Source organism: Oncorhynchus clarkii, chromosome 8 (assembly GCF_045791955.1).
Source record: "Oncorhynchus clarkii lewisi isolate Uvic-CL-2024 chromosome 8, UVic_Ocla_1.0, whole genome shotgun sequence".
In the NCBI taxonomy this organism is placed as follows: domain Eukaryota; kingdom Metazoa; phylum Chordata; class Actinopteri; order Salmoniformes; family Salmonidae; genus Oncorhynchus; species Oncorhynchus clarkii.
Window position 1 is genome coordinate 36,635,285 of NC_092154.1, and position 19,210 is coordinate 36,654,494.

Here is a 19,210-nt window from a genome sequence, read left to right on the forward strand (position 1 = left end):
CTAAACATACTAAAGGATATACATTTCAACATGTTTATGAAACAATATCATAACATTTACCAAACGACATCACTACTGACAGTGTCTTTCAATATGCACACTTACATTAATGAGCCATTTGGGACAGGCACTACAAAGTCAGCCCATTCCCTTAGCTCTGGTCCTTATCCAGCATACCCGGAAGTTACAGAGATAGAGGAACATAACTAACAAACAAATAAACAAACAAAGCGCTCATCCACAACATAGATAAGTATAATACATATTGCTTATATTAACTATGAACATTGACATAAGTGTGAAATGTATGTACTAAGACAGAGAAGTTAACTTGTGTGCCGACCCACATTGTTACCTTATCTGATAATGGAGCAGGGAGGAGTGATGAATGTGTGCGTGCGTTAAAGAACCAAATCGGACTTCTACTTCACAAAAGCCAACTGACATTTACTCCTGAGGTGCTGACTTGCTGCACCCTCGACAACTACTGTGATTATTATTTGACCATGCTGGTCATTTATGAACATTTGAACATCTTGGCCATGTTCTGTTATAATCTCCACCCGGCACAGCCAGAAGAGGACTGGCCACCCCTCATAGCCTGGTTCCTCTCTAGGTTTCTTCCTAGGTTTTGGCCTTTCTAGGGAGTTTTTCCTAGCCACCGTTCTTCTACACCTGCATTGCTTGCTGTTTGGGGTTTTAGGCTAGGTTTCTGTACAGCACTTTGAGATATCAGCTGATGTACGAAGGACTATATAAATACATTTGATTTGATACTATTTATTTTATTATTTCTACAGTCACAACCATGTTAAATATTTTAATTTGCTTTATGAATTGCTTCCCTGTCTGTTTTTACAATGATAGTCCTCGTTCAATGATTCTCATGTCTGATTTGAGGAATTTATGCGTCACGTCAACATTTTTGTTATCTTACTTGTAGTCAAAAGACATTTGTTTCAATCTTGTGTGTCAAACAATCACGATTAAATTCTAGTGTGTGTGTATATATACAAATACTCTTTGTAAATGTTTGTCTGACTTGAGGGTTGAATAATGCTTCTCAATGCATTTCTTTTTTGTAAAGAAAAGACTGCTACGCCGGTCACTGGAATGTGCTGGCAAGATACTGTGGCCTTAAATGAATTAAACCGTATACATTTGTTGTATACGTTGCAGTTGTTGTAACCTGCACGAAACGCGACGAGGTGGTGGAATAATATCGAATGTGGAATAATAAAATGGAACACACTAAATAAACCATTTCTAAATATCATTTGACCAGTGATCATAGACATTGATTATTACAGCGTTCTAATGGTCTACTTATGATACAGCTTAAATGTATGTTTTATCTGGGTTTTAAACACGTCTCTATTACACTGGCGGATACGGGGTAATGATTGCATTTATAGGGCTAGTAGAGCGCAGATGTAGGCTAACTATCTGAGCTACTAATACCAATATCATGTATTAGATAAACATGAAAAAAAACATTGTCTCTGTGCTAATTTAATGAAGGAACATGCCACGAGAAGTAGGGATGAATGACTGACACACAGAGACTGGTCTAGGATCTGCATATTCGGCTGCCATCCCCACAGCCCATCGGTAGGCGGGGGAACAAAACTGACCTTAGATCTATGTCTACATGGATCTCCTACTGCACTAGAGCGGGGGTTTGCAAACGTTTTTCACTCTGGGGCCCCCAGGGTGAATGCTTTGGGCACAAGCACTGTTGCTTTTTTTTTGCAGTTTTAAAGCAAAATTTTCTAATGTGTATTCATGTGATATGTGAGTGACCATAAAATGACTATGGGCTAAAAAAAAAACGAAATAAAGAAACTAGCTGTTATGGGCTAGTTGATCTGGACATTTCTGACAAGTTATAAATAGCTCTATGCAATTAATACCAGGACAAGAGGAACTGATGTTATACTAACCAATTTCGAAATTGAACCTTGTGCATTCTACTATTACAACTTTCAAGAGTAAGATTAAAGCCAGACTGAGTTCCTTAAAAAAATGTCAATCAAAACGTTTTTTCGCTGACCCCTTGCGCCCTAGGGTTCGCGCCCCACAGTTTGTGAACCACTGCACTAGAGAAGATAACTAGTTTAGTCGCTAAACATGAGCTAAGCTGACTACAGTACACCCGTCACCGGAGTTTAACGCTACTCTAACCTACTCAAGAGATTAAAGTTGTACACAAGCCTGTGCCCCTAAAGTTTACTCGGCTGCAAAAAAAATATTAGTTGGGGATGCAAGCGCGTTTGTATCCTAAAGAAGGATTTCACGGTTCGAACATCGCATAACTTTTAACATAATACATTTATCGGGATATTTTAGCATCAAGATGGCAGTAGACGGGCACGGGTCAACAATAAAAAGTCGGATAAAGAACATGCTGCGGAAGAATCGGAAGGAAAACCTTGCTGACAAGGTGAGTGACTGCCGTTTTGCTTTTCATAGATTTATGCCCGACTGATAGGTTAACTAGAGCAATTTATAGTGTTATTGCATGCAAATTATATTTCTATTTGTGTCGTTTAGGGAAAATAATGAAACATTTTGCTTTATTGTGGGTATATCACTCAAGAAATGCCTTAGATTAAAATGTTAAAATGTAAAACTTCATATTCCCAATAAAATAGTCATAGGTCTGTAAACACCTGAGAACCTGGTGAAAATAAAAGTCTGTTTTGACACTTTTCAAATGCATGAGGTTAAGTCAGTGGATCCATCTAATCGGGTTATTGTTGAGAAAATCAACGACAGAACAGCGTGCAAACGAATCAATCAGCCTCCTCTCACGTTGTATTGATGATAGACACAATTCAGTGTCAGAAAATGCCAGGGAGGTATTGAAGTGTTTGTTTAGCCCTCTGTCCAGACCAACAGTTCAGCTTCTTTCAGTTTGAGGTCGATATTACCCAACTAGCACATTTGGTTCCTTGGAAGTTGTGGGAACTTTGACATTGCTTGTGGAAACGAAGCCACACAGTTCCAAACACTTCAACACCTCCCTGGCATTTTCTGACACGGAAGTGAAAATTTCGCCTGTTCTGAGAACATTTTATTTTTAGTTTGCAGGGAGGTTCTGAACGTTTTACTCTGGTTCCTTGATGGTTTACCTGGAAGGTTGTATTACTGATTGTTTCAAATAAGACTTCAATAACACTGCTAGCTTATTTTTTAAAAATACTCCAAGCACAGATATACATTTATTTCCTTAGGCATCTATCATGCAAGCATTTATTTTTTATTGTGACCCAGCATCAATGAGATTTGAAGCTATAATTTAATGTTCTCTGTCCATGGAATTAGTCCACAACGCCACCAAGATTGAGCTAACATGCCATGTGTTTTTTAACTCATACAAAGCTGTTTATTTATTAAAACAGACCACAGCGCTCATTAAGATCAGGTCTGGTCAATTAGTGGGTGTGACCAACACTGGAACACACTTAACAAGCTACAGGATGTACATAGTAATGGAACACTGGTCACTTTAAATAATGTTTACATACTGTTTTACTCATTTCATACATTATGTATATACTGTATTATAGGCAAGGCCAAACCTATTTAACTACATATACTATTATTCAGATATACTACACTGAAAAAAAATATAAACGCAACATGTAAAGTGAAGAAACTGATTAAACAGGAGGATCATTACACAGGTGCACCTTGTGCTGGGGACAATAAAAGTGTGCAGTTTTGTCAACCAATGCAATGCCACAGATGTCTCATATTTTGAGGGGCGTGTAATTGGCAGGCTGACTGCTGGAATGTCCACCAGAGCTGTTGCCAGAGAATTTAATGTTTATTTCTCTACCAATGTTGTTTTAAAATAATTTTTCAGTATGGCCAATAGGCCTCACAACCGCAGACCACGTGTATGGTGTCGTGTGGACGAGCGGTTTGCTGATGGCAACATTGTGAACAGAGTGCCCCATGGTGGGGTTATGGTATGGGCAGACATAAGCTACGGAAAAGGAACACAATTGTGTTTTATCAATGGCAATTTGAATGCAAAGATGCTGTGATGAGATCCTGTACACAATTCCTGGAAGTTGAAAATGTCCCAGTTCTTCCATGGCCTGCATACTCACTAGACATGTCACCCATTGAGCATGTTTGTGATGCTCTGGATCAACGTGCACGACAGCGTGTTCCAGTTCTCTACAATATCCAGCAATTTCGCACAGCCATTGAAGAGGAGTGGGACAACATTGCACAGGGCACAATCAACAGCCTGATCAACTCTATGCGAAGCAGATGTGTCGCGCTGCATGAGGCAAGTGGTGGTCACACCAGATACGGACTGGTTTTCTGATCCACGCCCCTACCAACAATGTGTATCTGTGAAATCCATAGATTAGGGCCTAATTAATTTATTTCAATTGACTGATTTCCTTTTATGAACTTTAATTCAGTAAAATCTTTAAAATTGTCATGTTGCGTTTTATATTTTTGTTCAGTATATCCATATTCCATATTCTATCCATATACTGCCCATTTTGCCTGTACATCCAATCACATTAACCCTATATATACAAAAGTATGTGGACATACCTTGAAAATAGTGGATTCAGCTATTTCAGCCACTCCCCTTGCTGACAGGTGTATAAAATCGAGCACACAGCCAGCCATGCTAACTCCGTAGATGAACATTGGCAGTAGAATGGCCTTACTGAAGAGCTCAGTGACTTTCAACAGGGCACCGTCATAGAATGCCACCTTTGCAACAAGTCAGTTTGTCAAATTTCTGCTGTGCTAGAGCTGACCTGGGCAACTGTAAGTGCTGTTATTGTGAAGTGGAAATGTCTAGGAACAACAATGGCTCAGCTGCAAAGTGGTAGGCCACACAAGCTCACAGAACGGGACCACTGAGTGCTGAATTTTTTTTTTTTATCCTCGGTTGCAAAACTCACTACCGAGTTCCAAACTGCCTCTGGAAGCAACGTCGGCACCAGAACTGTTCGGTGGGAGATTCATGAAATGGGTTTCCATAGTAGAGCAGCCGCACACAGGTCTAAGATCACCTTGCGCAATCCCGACTGTCAGCTGGAGCGGTGTAAAGCTCGCCGATATTGAACTCTGGAGCAGTGAATACGCGTTCTCTGGAGTGACGAATCACACTTCTGGGTTCGGTGAATGCCAGGAGAACGCTACCTGCCCCAATGCATAGTGCCAACTGTAAAGTTTGGTGGGTGAGGAATAATGGTCTGGTACTGTTTTTCATGGTTCGGGCTAGGCCCCTTTGTTCCATTGAAGGGAAATCTTAACGCTACAGCATACAATGACATTCTGAATGATTCTGTGCTTCCAACTTTGTGGCAACAGTTTGGGAACGACCCTTTCCTGTTTCGGCGTGACAATGCCCCCAAGCGCAAAGCGAGGTCCATACAGAAATGGTTTGTCGATATCGGTGTGAAAGAACGTGACTGGCCTGCAGAAAGCCCGGACCTCAACCCCATCGAAAACCATTGGGATGAATTGGAACACCAACTGCAAGCCAGGCCTAATCACCTAACATCAGTGCCCAACCTCACTAATGCTCTTGTAGCTGAATGGAAGCAAGTCCCCGCAATAATGTTCCAACATTTTTTGTTAAAGCCTTCCCAGAACAGTGTAGGCTGTTATAGGAGGAAAGGGTGGACCAACTCCATATTACTGCCCATGTTTTTGTACTGAGATGTTTGACGAGAAGGTGTCCACATACTCTTGGTCATGTAGTGTGTGTGTGTATATCAGTACCAGTCAAAAGTTTGGACACCTACTCATTCAAGTTTTTAAAATTTATTTTTTACCATTTTCTACATTGTAGAATAATAGTGAACACATCAACACTATGAAATAACGCATGGAATCTTGTAGTAACCAAAAAAGTGTTAAACAAATCAAAATATATTTTAGATTTTAGATTCTTCAAAGTAGCCACCCTTTGACTTGATTACAGCTTTGCACACTCTTGGCATTCTCTCAACCAGCTCCATGAGGTAGTCACCTGGAATACATTTAAATTAACAGGTGTGCCTTGTGATAAGTTAATTTGTGGAATTTCTTTCCTTAACGTTTGAGCCAATCATTTGTGTTGTGACAAGGTAAGGGCGGTCGGTATACAGAAGATAGTCCATATTATGGCAAGAACAGCTCAAATAAGCAAAGAGAAACGACAGTCCATCATTACTTTAAGACATGACGGTCAGTCAATCCCGACAATTTCATGAACTTTGAAAGTTTCAAGTGCATTCGCAATAACCATCAAGGGCTATGATGAAACTCGTTCTCATGAGGACCGCCACAGGAAAGGAAGACCCAGAGTTACCTCTGCTGCAAAGGATACGTTTATTAGTTACCAGCCTCAGAAATTGCAGCCCAAATAAATGCTTCACAGAGTTCAAGTAACAGACACATCTCAACATCAACTGTTCAGAGGAGACTGTGTGAATCAGGCGTTCATGGTCGAATTGCTGCAAAGAAACCACTACTAAAGGGACACCAATAAGAAGATAATTCCTTGAGACCAAGAACCATGAGTAATGGACATTAGACCGGTGGAAATCTGTGCTTTGGTCTGATGAATCCAAATTTGAGATTTTTGGTTTCAACCACCTTGTCTTTTAGAGATGCAGAGGTGGTGAACGGATGATCTCCGCATGTGTGGTTCCCACCGTGAAGCATGGAGGAGGATGTGTGATGGTGTGGTGGTGCTTTTCTGGTGACACTGTCAGTGTTTTATTTAGAATTCAAGGCACAGTTAACCAGCATGGCTACCACAGCATTATGCAGCGATACGCCATCCAACTTGGTTTGTGCTTAGTTGGACTATCATTGTTTATTCAACGGGTCAATGACCCAACACCTCCAGGCTGTGTAAGGGCTATTTGACCAATAAGGAGAGTGATGGAGTGCTGCATCATATGACCTGGCCTCCACAATCACCCATCCTCAACCCAATTGAGATGGTTTGGGATGAGTTGGACTGCAGAGTGAAGGAAAAGTAGCCAACTTGCTCAGCATATATGGGAACTCCTTCAAGACTGTTGGAAAAGCATTCCAGGTGAAGCTGGTTGAGAGAATGCCAAGAGTGTACAAAGCTGTCATCATGGCAAAGGGTGGCTACTTTGAAGAATCTAAAATATATTTTGATTTTGTTTAACACTTTTTTGGTAACTTCATGATTCCATATGTGTTATTTCATAGTTTTGTTGTCTTCACTATTTTTCTGCAATGCAGAAAATAGTAAAAATCAAGAAAAAACCCTTGCATGAGTACATGTGTCCAAACTGTTGACTATATATACAGTCTGCGTTCGGAAAGTTTTCAGAAGCCTTCACTTTTCCACATTTTGTTATATTACGCCTTATTCCAAAATTGCCCAAAACATTTTCCCCTCATCAATCTACACACAATACCCCATAATGACAAAGCAAAAGCAGGTTTTTAGACATTTTTGAAAATGTATTTTTTTATAACAAAAGAGATATATAATTTACATAATCACAGCCTTGTGTCTTGGGTATGACGCTACAAGCTTGGCACACCTGTATTTGGGGGATTTTTTCCCCCCATTCTTCTCTGCAGATCCTCTCAAGCTCTGTCAGGTTGGATGTACAGCTATTTTCAGGTCTCTCCAGAGATGTTCGAACGGATTCAAGTCCGGGCTCTGGCTGGGCCACTCAAGGACATTCAGAGACTTAACAGTCTTCATATGAATGAATAGTCAACGTTACGACATTAGATCACCCCTGCGTTGTCTTGGCTGTGTGCTTAGGGTCATTGTCTTGTTGGAAGGTGAAACTTTGCCCCAGTCGGAGCGTTCTGGAGAGGGTTTTCATCAGGTATCTCTCTCTGTACTTTACTCTGTTCAACTTTCCCTCGATCCTGACTAGTCTCCCAGTCCCTGCCACTGACAAACATCCCCACAGCATGATGCTGCCACCACTATACCGATTGCGCAGTTTGGCCTGGCGGCCAGCTCTAGGAAGAGTTTTGGTGGTTCTAAACTTCTTCCATTAAGGAATGAGGGAGGCCACTGTGTTCTTGGGGACTTTCAATGCTGCATGTTTTGGTACCCTTCCCCAGATCTTTGCCTCGACACAATCCTGTCTCGGAGGTCTACGAACAATTCCTTCGACCTCATGGCTTGGTTTTTGCTCTGACATCCACTGTCAACTGCGGGACCTTAAATCGACAGGTGTGCCTTTCCAAATAATTTCCAATCAATTGAATTAACCACAGGTGGACTCCAGTCAAGTTGTAGAAACATCCCAAGGATGGTCAATGGAAGCAGGATTCACCTGAGCTCAATTTTGAGTTTATAGCAAAGGGTCTGACTACTTACATAAATAAGGTATTTCTGTTTTTTACTTTTAATAAATTAGCAAATAAATCTAGAACCTGTTTTCGCTTTGTCATTATGGGGTCTTGTGTGTAGATTGAGGAAACGAATGTAATGTAGAAGAGAACCAGGGGGAGACTCGTTGTGTTCTGGTGACAGACGCAGCCAAATCAAATGTTGTTGGTCACATACACATGGTTAGCAGATGTTATTGCAAGTGTAGCGAAATGCTTGTGCTTCTATTGCCGACAGTGCATCAATATCAACAAGTAATCTAATGTCGTAACGTTGACTATTCATTAATGTGAAGACTGTTATATTATCAAATCAATTCTCTTTGTAATTATTCCATGATTTAAACTAATCACGGAATAGTAATTAACTTGGAAGTCGGGAAACACAGGAACATTTTTAAAGAGTTACAATTTCCCTTCACATATTTTCATATCTTATCAATTAGTCACTTATTATTACCTCACCAGTCATATTCTGGATGTCGCAAACCCTTGGATATCTGCACGAACCCTAGCATAAAGGATGAATCAGTGATATACAAATTGGCTTAATTATTTATTTACTAACTCACTAAATAATCACACAGAATTACATAAACACACACAGGATAGGTAACACATTGGTTACTCACATGATACATTTCCCCTAGTGGAGGAAACCGATATGACTGCTTGGTAGACAAAGGAAAGGGGTGGGGACAGATAAGAAAGAGCGGAAGAACAGAATGGACCCTCTACACTACATACATACAGTTGTATACGTTCATCGTAAATATGGATATTTAGCACCCTAACAACCGCTCATTTGGATTTTAGAAATGCAATGTGCATATTTAAGCTTGTATGTCATTGCTGTCTCTCCATTGAAAACCCTTGATCAGTCAGAGTCTCTGGTTGTTTAAGTCTGGTCGCCATGTCCTTTGTAACTCTGTTGTAATGGATACGTCAGGCGTACTAATGGTCGTTGCATAGGGAAGTGTTATTTTTTCAATCAGGAAAATCACATTGTAGGATGTGTGAATTAATGAATTTATTTGCAAATTATGGTGGAAAATAAGTATTTGGTCACCTACAAACAAGCAAGATTTCTGGCTCTCACAGACCTTGGTTTGAAGAAATTAACTGTGGGAGCAATTATTAGGAAATGGAAGACATACAAGACCACTGATAATCTCCGTCGATCTGGGGCTCCACGCAAGATCTCACCCCGTGGGGTCAAAATGATCACAAGAACGGTGAGCAAAAATCCCAGAACCACACGGGGGGACCTAGTGAATGACCTGCAGAGAGCTGGGACCAAAGTAACAAAGCCTACCATCAGTAACACACTACGCCGCCAGGGACTCAAATCCTGCAGTGCCAGACGTGTCCCCTTGCTTAAGCCAGTACATGTCCAGGCCCGTCTGTAGTTTGCTAGAGAGCATTTGGATGATCCAGAAGAAGATTGGGAGAATGTCATATGGTCAGATGAAACCAAAATATAACTTTTTTTATTTTTTTTATTTTTTATTTTTTAAAATTTTACCCCTTTTTCTCCCCAATTTTCGTAGTATCCAATTGTTGTAGTAGCTACTATCTTGTCTCATCGCTACAACTCCCGTACGGGCTCGGGAGAGACGAAGGTTGAAAGTCATGCGTCCTCCGATACACAACCAACCAAGCCGCTGCTTCTTTAACACAGCGCACATCCAACCCGGAAGCCAGCCGCACCAATGCGCCGGAGGAAACACCGTGCACCTGGCCACCTTGGCTAGCGTACACTGCGCCCAGCCCGCCACAGGAGTCGCTGGTGCGCGATGAGACAAGGACACCCCTACCGACCAAGCCCTCCCTAACCCGGGCGACGCTAGGCCAATTGTGCGTCGCCCCACGGACCTCCCGGTCGCGGCCGGTTACGACAGAGCCTGGGCGCGAACCCAGGACTCTGATGGCACAGAAAATATAACTTTTTTTGGTAAAAACTCAACTCGTCGTGTTTGGAGGACAAAGAATGCTGAGTTGCATCCAAAGAACACCATACCTACTGTGAAGCATGGGGGTGGAAACATCATGCTTTGGGGCTGTTTTTCTGCAAAGGGACCAGGACGACTGATCCGTGTAAAGGAAAAATGAATGGGGCCATGTATCGTGAGATTTTGAGTGGGCATTGAAGCAAGGGCATTGAAGATGAAACGTGGCTGGGTCTTTCAGCATGACAATGATCCAAAACACACCGCCTGGGCAACGAAGGAGTGGCTTCGTAAGAAGCATTTCAAGGTCCTGGAGTGGCCTAGCCAGTCTCCAGATCGCAACCCCATAGAAAATCTTTGAAGGGAGTTGAAAGTCCGTGTTGCCCAGCAACAGCCCCAAAACATCACTGCTCTAGAGGAGATCTGCATGGAGGAATGGGCCAAAATACCAGCAACAGTGTGTGAAAACCTTGTGAAGACTTACAGAAAACGTTTGACCTCTGTCATTGCCAACAAAGGGTATATAACAAAGTATTGAGATAAACTTTTGTTATTGACCAAATACTTATTTTCCCCCATAATTTGCAAATAAATTCATTAAAAATCCTACAATGTGATTTTCTGGATTTTTTTTTTTCTCATTTTGTCTGTCATAGTTGAAGTGTACCTACGATGAAAATTACAGGCCTCTCTCATCTTTTTAAGTGGGAGAACTTGCACAATTAGTGGCTGACTAAATACTTTTTTGCCCCACTGTAAATTTCATCAGAAGTTGGCTTTATACTGGAGTAGAGAAGGGGCGTTCCACTGACTGATCAGAAGTTACTATGAAAAGCTATTCTCATTTACATCGACTAAAATCACATTGTTGTCTTTCCAAAAGTATTCTTATACTTAACCATTTATTTTATACAACAGTCGGATGCAAACCCCATAATTGAGAAGTGTTTACAAACAAATATACAATAATGTGGATCTCCTGTCTCTCATGAGGTCACCAAATGAAACAAATTCGACATGGTCATTCCTTGATTTCCCACCGACCATTCGAACTGTCCGGATTTACAGAGATACTGTTTCATTATTCAACCTTTTGATGTTACATTTTGGCCAAGTCTCTCTCTGTGTCCCAAAGGCACAAATTCCTATCCCAATACTACAGACCCAGAAGCAGAGTATTTATGACCGTCATAAAACTGTGGAGAGAGATAGGGGCACGTCATGACATTAACAATTCCACAACTACCTAATACACACAAATCTAAGTAAAGGGATGGAATAAGAATATGTACATATAAATATATGGATGAGGAATGACCGAGTGGCATAGGCAAGATACAATAGATGGTCTGATGAAATAAAAATAGAACTTTGGCCATAATGACCATCGTTATGTTTGGAGGAAAATGGGGGACGCTTGCAAGCCAAAGAACACCATCCCAACCGTGCTGCACGGGGGTGGCAGTATCATGTTGTGATGGTGCTTTGCTGCAGGAGGAATTGGTGCACTTCACAAAATAGATGGCATCATGAGGCAGGAACATTTTGTGGTCATATTGAAGCAACATCTCAAGGCATCAGTCAGGAAGTTGAAGTCGCAAATGGCTCTTCCAAATGGACAATGACCCCAAGCATACTTCCAAAGTTGTGGCAAAATGGCTTAAGGACAACAAAGTCAAGGTATTGGAGTGGCCATCACAAAGCCCTGACCTAACTGCCATAGAACATTTCTGGGCAGAACTGAAAAAGCGTGTGCGAACAAGGAGGCCTACAAACCTGACTCAGTTACACCAGCTCTGTCAGGAGGAATGAGCCAAAATTCACCCAACTTTTTGTGGGAAGCTTGTGGAAGGCTACCCGAAACATTTGACCCAAGTTCAACAATTTAAAGGCATTGCTACTAAATATTAATTGAGTGTATGTAAACTTCTGACCCACTGGGAATGTATTTGGCCAAGGTGTATGGAAACTTCAGACTTCAACTGTAGAACAAGATGGAAGCCTGTAGGAAACATTATGCTGAAGTACTGAAATTCCCACAGAAGAACATAGTTTGGAGAACATTTAAGAAACAATTTCAGAACATCCCCAATGTCAAACCAAGTTGGTGAACGTTTCTAGAATATAAACATGTTTGAACTTTTATGAAATGTTAAAGTAATGGAATAACAATATATATTTATTTTTTTGCCAAGATCCTTACATATGCTGATAATCTTCCAAAGCCAAGCAACTATACTGCACCATTCCCAGAAAATTGTTTGAAGGTTGTATGCAAAATAACCATAGGATAACCAACCACGCTCTAAGAAACATATGGTTCTCAGAACGTTATTTGCTAGCTGGGTGGTCCATCAGGGCTAATCTTCCAGGGTTCATAAACAGACATGCAATACATAAGGGTTCATCAACGAGGGGCTATGCATGAACAACGTTGCATTATTTTCCAGAGAACGCATAGAGCCCCGAGTTGATTATCCCTTTTTATAAAATCCTCTCAGATCTTCACTAATGCATAGTGATTGCGGGCTAGGGACTAGGGCTGGATTTGGGATTGGCTTGTTAAAACTCTAGAATTGTCTGTCTCCCTCTGTAGGTGACTTTGGAGAGGGTCCTGGGAATCACAGCCTCTGGCAACAGTGGTCTGGCCTGTGACCCCCACTCTGGACTTGTGGCCTATCCTGCTGGGTGAGTCTAGGGGGAGAGAAAGAGAGAGAGAGGTTTGAGTGCGTGCATGCCATACCTGGTTTCAAATACTATTTCAAATGTCTCAATTACTTTCGCATACATTCAGATATATTGTATTTGAAAAGAGTAGTCATGTTTTTGAAAATACTCAAATACACTCCCATTAATTTAACTCAGGTATTTTTACTGAACAAAAATATAAATGCCACGTAAAGTTTTGGTCCCATGTTTCATGAGCTGAAATAAAAGATCCCAAAAATGTTACATATGCACAAAAAGCTTATTTATCTCAAATTCTGTGCACAAATTTGTTTACATCTCTGTCAGTGAGCATTTCTCCTTTGCCAAGATAATCCATCCATCTGACAGATGTGGCATGTCAAGAAGCTGATTTAAACAGCATGATCATTACACAGGTGCACCTTGTGCTGGGGACAATGAAAGGACACTCTAAAATGTGCAGTTTTGTTACACAACACAATGCCACAGATGTCTTAAGTTTTGAGGGAGTGTGCAATTGGCATGCTGACTGCAGGACTGTCCACCAGAGCTGTTGCCAGATAATTTAATGTTCATTTCTCTACCATAAACCGAATCCAATGTCGTTTTCGAGAATTTGGCAGTACGTCCAACTGGCTATACAATTGCAGACCACGTGTAACCACACCAGCCCAGGACCTCCACATCTGGCTTCTTCATGTGCGGGATCATCTGAGACCAGACACCCAGACAGCTGATGAACGTGTGGAGTATTTCTGTCTCTCATAAATCCCTTTTGTGGGGAAAAACAAATTCTGACTGGATGGGCCTGGCTCCCCAGTGGGTGGGCCTGTGCCCTCCCAGGCCCATCCATGGCTGCGCCCCTGCCCATTCATGTGAAATCCATAGATTAGGGCCTCATTTATTTATTTTGATTGACTGATTTCCTTATATGAACTGTAACTCAGTGAAATTGTTGCATGTTGCGTTTTCTATTTTAGTTCAGTATAGTATTTAAAACAAGTATTTACATTTAAAAGTACAATTTGGTAGACTATTCCTCTTTTTTTCTATTTTTTTAAATGTTTTTTTTTTATTTTTACAAATAACCATTGAAATACTCAAGTATTTACTCAAAAACACATACATTTGAGCCCAGGTCTGGTGCATGCGTGCGTGACTACATGTGAATAAAAGAGATTCGGAGAGAGATTGTCACACTACAATGAAACCTGAAAGCTTATTAAGCACTGTTTGTGGTATGTCTGTGTGTTTTTTTTCTTCTCTGATCTGACGGTGCTCATCAAATGATGTTAAAGCCCCCATGCAGTCTTTTTAAATCATCAGTGTATGTCTTAAATCATTGTGTGTGTGTTTTATTTCATGAAAATAAGTATTTTTATCATTTATTTCCCTGGGCCTCCTTTTGCCATTGAAATGCTCAGTCTGATTGTGTGGGCGTGTCAATACAAATGTAAATATATTTACATACACAACCCTGATTGGAGGATATGATCATCTAGACTCTGTGCAAATAAAAGATGATTGGTCAGAATAATCAGATCAGATTGTGATGTCATGCTGTGGGCCAAAAACAGTCTGAAATTCCAGTAAAATGCTCTTTAGGTGCTCTTGCACCTAAAGAGCATTATCATAATTTTCACAACTTCAGAGTGTTATTTCAACCTTATAGTGTCAAAATATAATTACAAAATAATTCAAATCACTTTTTGGACTACACTGCCCCTTTTTAAAGCTCATCAAGATTGCTCTGTAATACTCTACTCTCATCCCGGGACTCGTTCCCTACGTGTTGCTTTAACTTCACTCGGGTAGGGGGCACTATTTTCACTTCTGGATGAAAAGCGTGCCCAAAGTAAACTGCCTGCTACTCAGGCCCAGAAGCTAGGATATGCATAAGCTAGGATATGCATATAATTGGTAGATTTGAATAGAAAACACTCTAAAGGTTCCACAACTGTTAAAATAATGTATTTGAGTATAACAGAACTGAGAAAAATCCATCCAGGAAGTGGGATTTTTTTTTTTTTTTGTAGTTTTCTATTGAATGCCATTACAGTATCCATTGACTTATGACTCAAATTGCACTTCCTATGGCTTCCACTAGTTGTCAACAGTCTTTAGAAATTGTTTCAGGCTTGTATTGTGAAAAATGAAGGAGTAAGCACTCTGAGTGGACACTGCAGTGTCTCAGAGCTTTTTCATGCGCGCGACCGAGAGTGCGCCTTTTTCTTGTTTACCTTTTATATTGACGACGTTAATATTGGTTGAAATATTATTGATTATTTAGGCTAAAAACAACATTGTTTTAAATGTTTCTATGAACTTTACGGACACTATTTGGATTTTTCGTCTGCCTGTTGTGACTACGTTTGAGCCTGTGGCTTACTGAACAAAACGTGCGAACAAAACTGAGATATTTGGATATAAACAGGGACTTTATCGAACAAAACAAACATTTATTGAGTAAATGGGAGTCTTGTGAGTGCAACCATATGAAGATCATCAAAGGTAAGTGATTAATTTTATCTCTATTTCTGACTTGTGTAACCCCTCTACTTGGTTGGTTACTGTTTTGTAAAGAGTTGTCTGCTGGGCGCTGTTCTCAGATAATCTCATGGTATGCTTTCACCGTAAAGTATTTTTGAAATCTGGCAATCTGAGTTAATCTATAAACCGATGTATAACACTTTCTGTTTTTGAATTTGGCGCTCTGCAATTTCACTGGATGTTGGCCAGGTGGGACGCTAGCATCCCACGTACCCTAGTGAGGTTAACTGTGCTGTACACAGAGTTGCTGTTCCATCTTGCAGACTATGTAAGGTCCTTGTTCAACATTAGCAGTGCTGAATACGTCCAAGCTAAAATGGGATGGGGTTAGAGGGATGAACGAATGGAGTATTTAGTGGACGATCAGCATTTCTCTGAGTTGCTGTGGACTCTGTCTGCCTGTAAGCAGAAACAGTAAACAGAAGCAGAAATGCAGTAAGTAGGCCATGCTTCCTAAAAGCCTCTGTCATAACCTTATTATTCAGGCCAATGTCTGGAACAACAAGAGAATTAGGTCCTTGGACTAGCTCTGCGCCAAGGACTGTGTGTGTTTGTGCCATTGTGCATACCTTTGCCAATCCTCCTCAGCTCCTCTATTTTAAACTCCTGGCACACTTAATAGGCCAGGGACGTGGTTCACACATCGCTGTTTCACATAGCTGCCAGCGTGTCCTGTCTTAATTAGCGGCCAGTGTATCCTGTCATAATTTACACCCTCACATTCTCTGTGACCAGGAAGTGATGATAGCAGGAAGTGATGGGCACACATTATGACAGGGACTCGGGTATCTGATTTGAATGGCAGTCAGGTAGAAGCTCATAGAGGTTCACACGATTTATCAGGCAGGCTTAGAGATTCTGTTTAGGATCAGTGGAAGCTTTACAGTAGTAACACTGCTTTACATATTATATATTCAGGATTAAGGGAAGCGTTGTTGCAGAATACAGAACAAACAGTCCTTCAAAAGCCTGTTAGGTAACTAACACCCCTTTTGGGGTGCTACTGTTACATACAGTGCCTTCAGAAAGTGTTCATACCCCTTGACTTATTCCACATTTTATTGTGCTACGGCCTGAATTCAAAATGTATGAAATATATATATTTTTTCTTCCCACATCTATCTTCTCACAATACCCCATAATGGCAACGTGAAAACGTGTTTTTAGAAATGGTTGCAAATTTCTTGGAAATTAGATGCAGAAATATGTTATTTACATATGTATTCACAGTGAATGCCATATTCCTCACTGCCTTTTTGGAAATGCAAATTGCCCTTATGTCATGTAAATATTACTCTGCAGCCACATGTTACTCAGCTGCCGATAAAGTGCATAAGACGATGGTCAAATGTAATGGGAGGATACAGTGTAATTACACTGTAGTTACAGTAGTAATCCCTGATGTTTCTCCTGCTCTGTAGCTGTGTGGTGGTTCTGCTGAACCCCAAGAAGAACAGACAGCACCACATCCTGAATACATCCAGGTGAGACATGACTCATTCACACCACCAACCCCTAATCACCATCCTACTCATTACCTAATCATCCTCTACCCATCCCCGAAACACGCACTGATACATGTATGACTGTTACCACAGAATACTCTTCTCTCTTTTTAACAGGAAAACTATCACAGCTCTGTCCTTCTCTTCAGATGGCAAATACTTGGTCACAGGAGAGGTGAGTTGTCTGTCTCTGTCTCTGTGTCTGTCTGTCATCCTCAAAAGCTGGTTAGAGGGTTTGATAGAATATCTCCCTGTGTTGTAGTGCGGTTGTACTGTAGGTATGGTAATGTTCTAGCTCCAGATTAGCTCATGTGGCTCTACGCTGCTGTGTTGATGTGACGCTTAATCCCAGCTAGCCAATCAGAGCCTAAGTAAATCCCTCTCTGTAAATAGGTGATCACTTCAGAGTTGCCATAGCAGCAGGGGTCAAAGTTCCAAGTACCATGCTCATAGGACTGCTGTTGGTTACGCGCATGCACACACGCGCGCACACACACACACACACCTCTGGGTAGAAGTAACCCTTAGGTACAGATCTAGGATCAGTTTTTCCTTCCCAATGCTAACCTTAACCATTAGGGTGGGGGAATACGTTATCATTGGTTATTGAGGAAGGTATCTCAATTGAATCCTTCCTACATTTCCTTTTCTTTTGGGTCATGGTTAAAGACTAGAATATCACTGATAGACTTTGTCATTTTATTGATTTGAGTCCCTTACTTTGGAAGCAATGATTCATCTGTTACAGAAGCAGAACAATCAGTAGGATAAAGACTAGGGGTAAAAATGTGGATATCTCTGAGAGGACGATCTGATAACACACACTGTTTTTCATAGAGTCTCTGTATCCTCAGTCATCCATGTCCTGAACTCTGACCTGGGCTCAGTCACATTCACGTAACAACCTTTTTGACCTTTTTGATAGTGTGTGAAATGGTTCAGACTGTGTGGATTGTGGCTGACACGGCATGTGTAATCTCGCGGTGACTTTATCTCTCTCTCCCGCCTTCTCTCCCTCTATCTCCCCTTCTCTCGTTCTCGCACTCCCTCCCCCTCCCAGTCGGGTCACCTGCCTGCGGTGCGTGTGTGGGAGGTGTGTGAGTTTCGGCAGGTGGCGGAGCTGCAGGAACATAAGTATGGCGTATCCTGTGTGGCCTTCTCTCCCAACAGTAAATACATTGTCAGTGTGGGTTACCAGCACGACATGATGGTCCACGTCTGGGCATGGAAGGTACGCCAGCAGCCTCTGGCCAATAGGCATCCTACTTAAGTTGCCCAATGTCACCTTTTCTGTCAACAAATGAAATTCTCATCTGCCCTGTGTGACCTTTCTATGAGCCAATATTGTCTGCCCTTCTGTTATAGCCACGGCCCCAGAGACAGCAACATCCATATTATCTACCCTTCTGCTATAGACACTGCCCCAGAGACCGCAACATCCATATTATCTACCCTTCTGCTATAGACACTGCCCCAGAGACAGCAACATCCATATTATCTACCCTTCTGCTATAGACACTGCCCCAGAGACAGCAACATCCATATTATCTACCCTTCTGCTATAGCCACTGCCCCAGAGACAGCAACATCCATATTATCTACCCTTCTGCTATAGCCACTGCCCCAGAGACAGCAACATCCATATTATCTACCCTTCTGCTATAGCCACTGCCCCAGAGACAGCAACATCCATATTATCTGCCCTTCTGCTATAGACACTGCCCCAGAGACAGCAACATCCATATTATCTACCCTTCTGCTATAGCCAAGGCCCCAGAGACAGCAACATCCATATTATCTGCCCTTCTGCTATAGACACTGCCCCAGAGACAGCAACATCCATATTATCTACCCTTCTGCTATAGCCACTGCCCCAGAGACAGCAACATCCATATTATCTACCCTTCTGCTATAGACACTGCCCCAGAGACAGCAACATCCATATTATCTACCCTTCTGCTATAGCCACTGCCCCAGAGACAGCAACATCCATATTATCTGCCCTTCTGCTATAGCCACGGCCCCAGAGACAGCAACATCCATATTATCTACCCTTCTGCTATAGCCACTGCCCCAGAGACAGCAACATCCATATTATCTGCCCTTCTGCTATAGCCACGGCCCCAGAGACAGCAACATCCATATTAT

General features: G+C 41.5%; 1 protein-coding gene across 1 annotated transcript in view; it reads left to right on the forward strand.

Annotated features, from left to right (window-relative positions):
• The first annotated feature begins 2,238 nt into the window (after positions 1–2,238).
• Positions 2,239–19,210, forward strand: part of LOC139415354 (mitogen-activated protein kinase-binding protein 1-like) — a 36,249-nt gene continuing 19,277 nt past the window's right edge. The window contains 5 exon segments of the mRNA XM_071163432.1: positions 2,239–2,443; positions 12,916–13,007; positions 16,979–17,041; positions 17,180–17,237; positions 18,123–18,293. Of these exon segments, the coding sequence (XP_071019533.1) occupies positions 2,357–2,443; positions 12,916–13,007; positions 16,979–17,041; positions 17,180–17,237; positions 18,123–18,293 (471 nt within the window). The 5' untranslated portion in view covers positions 2,239–2,356.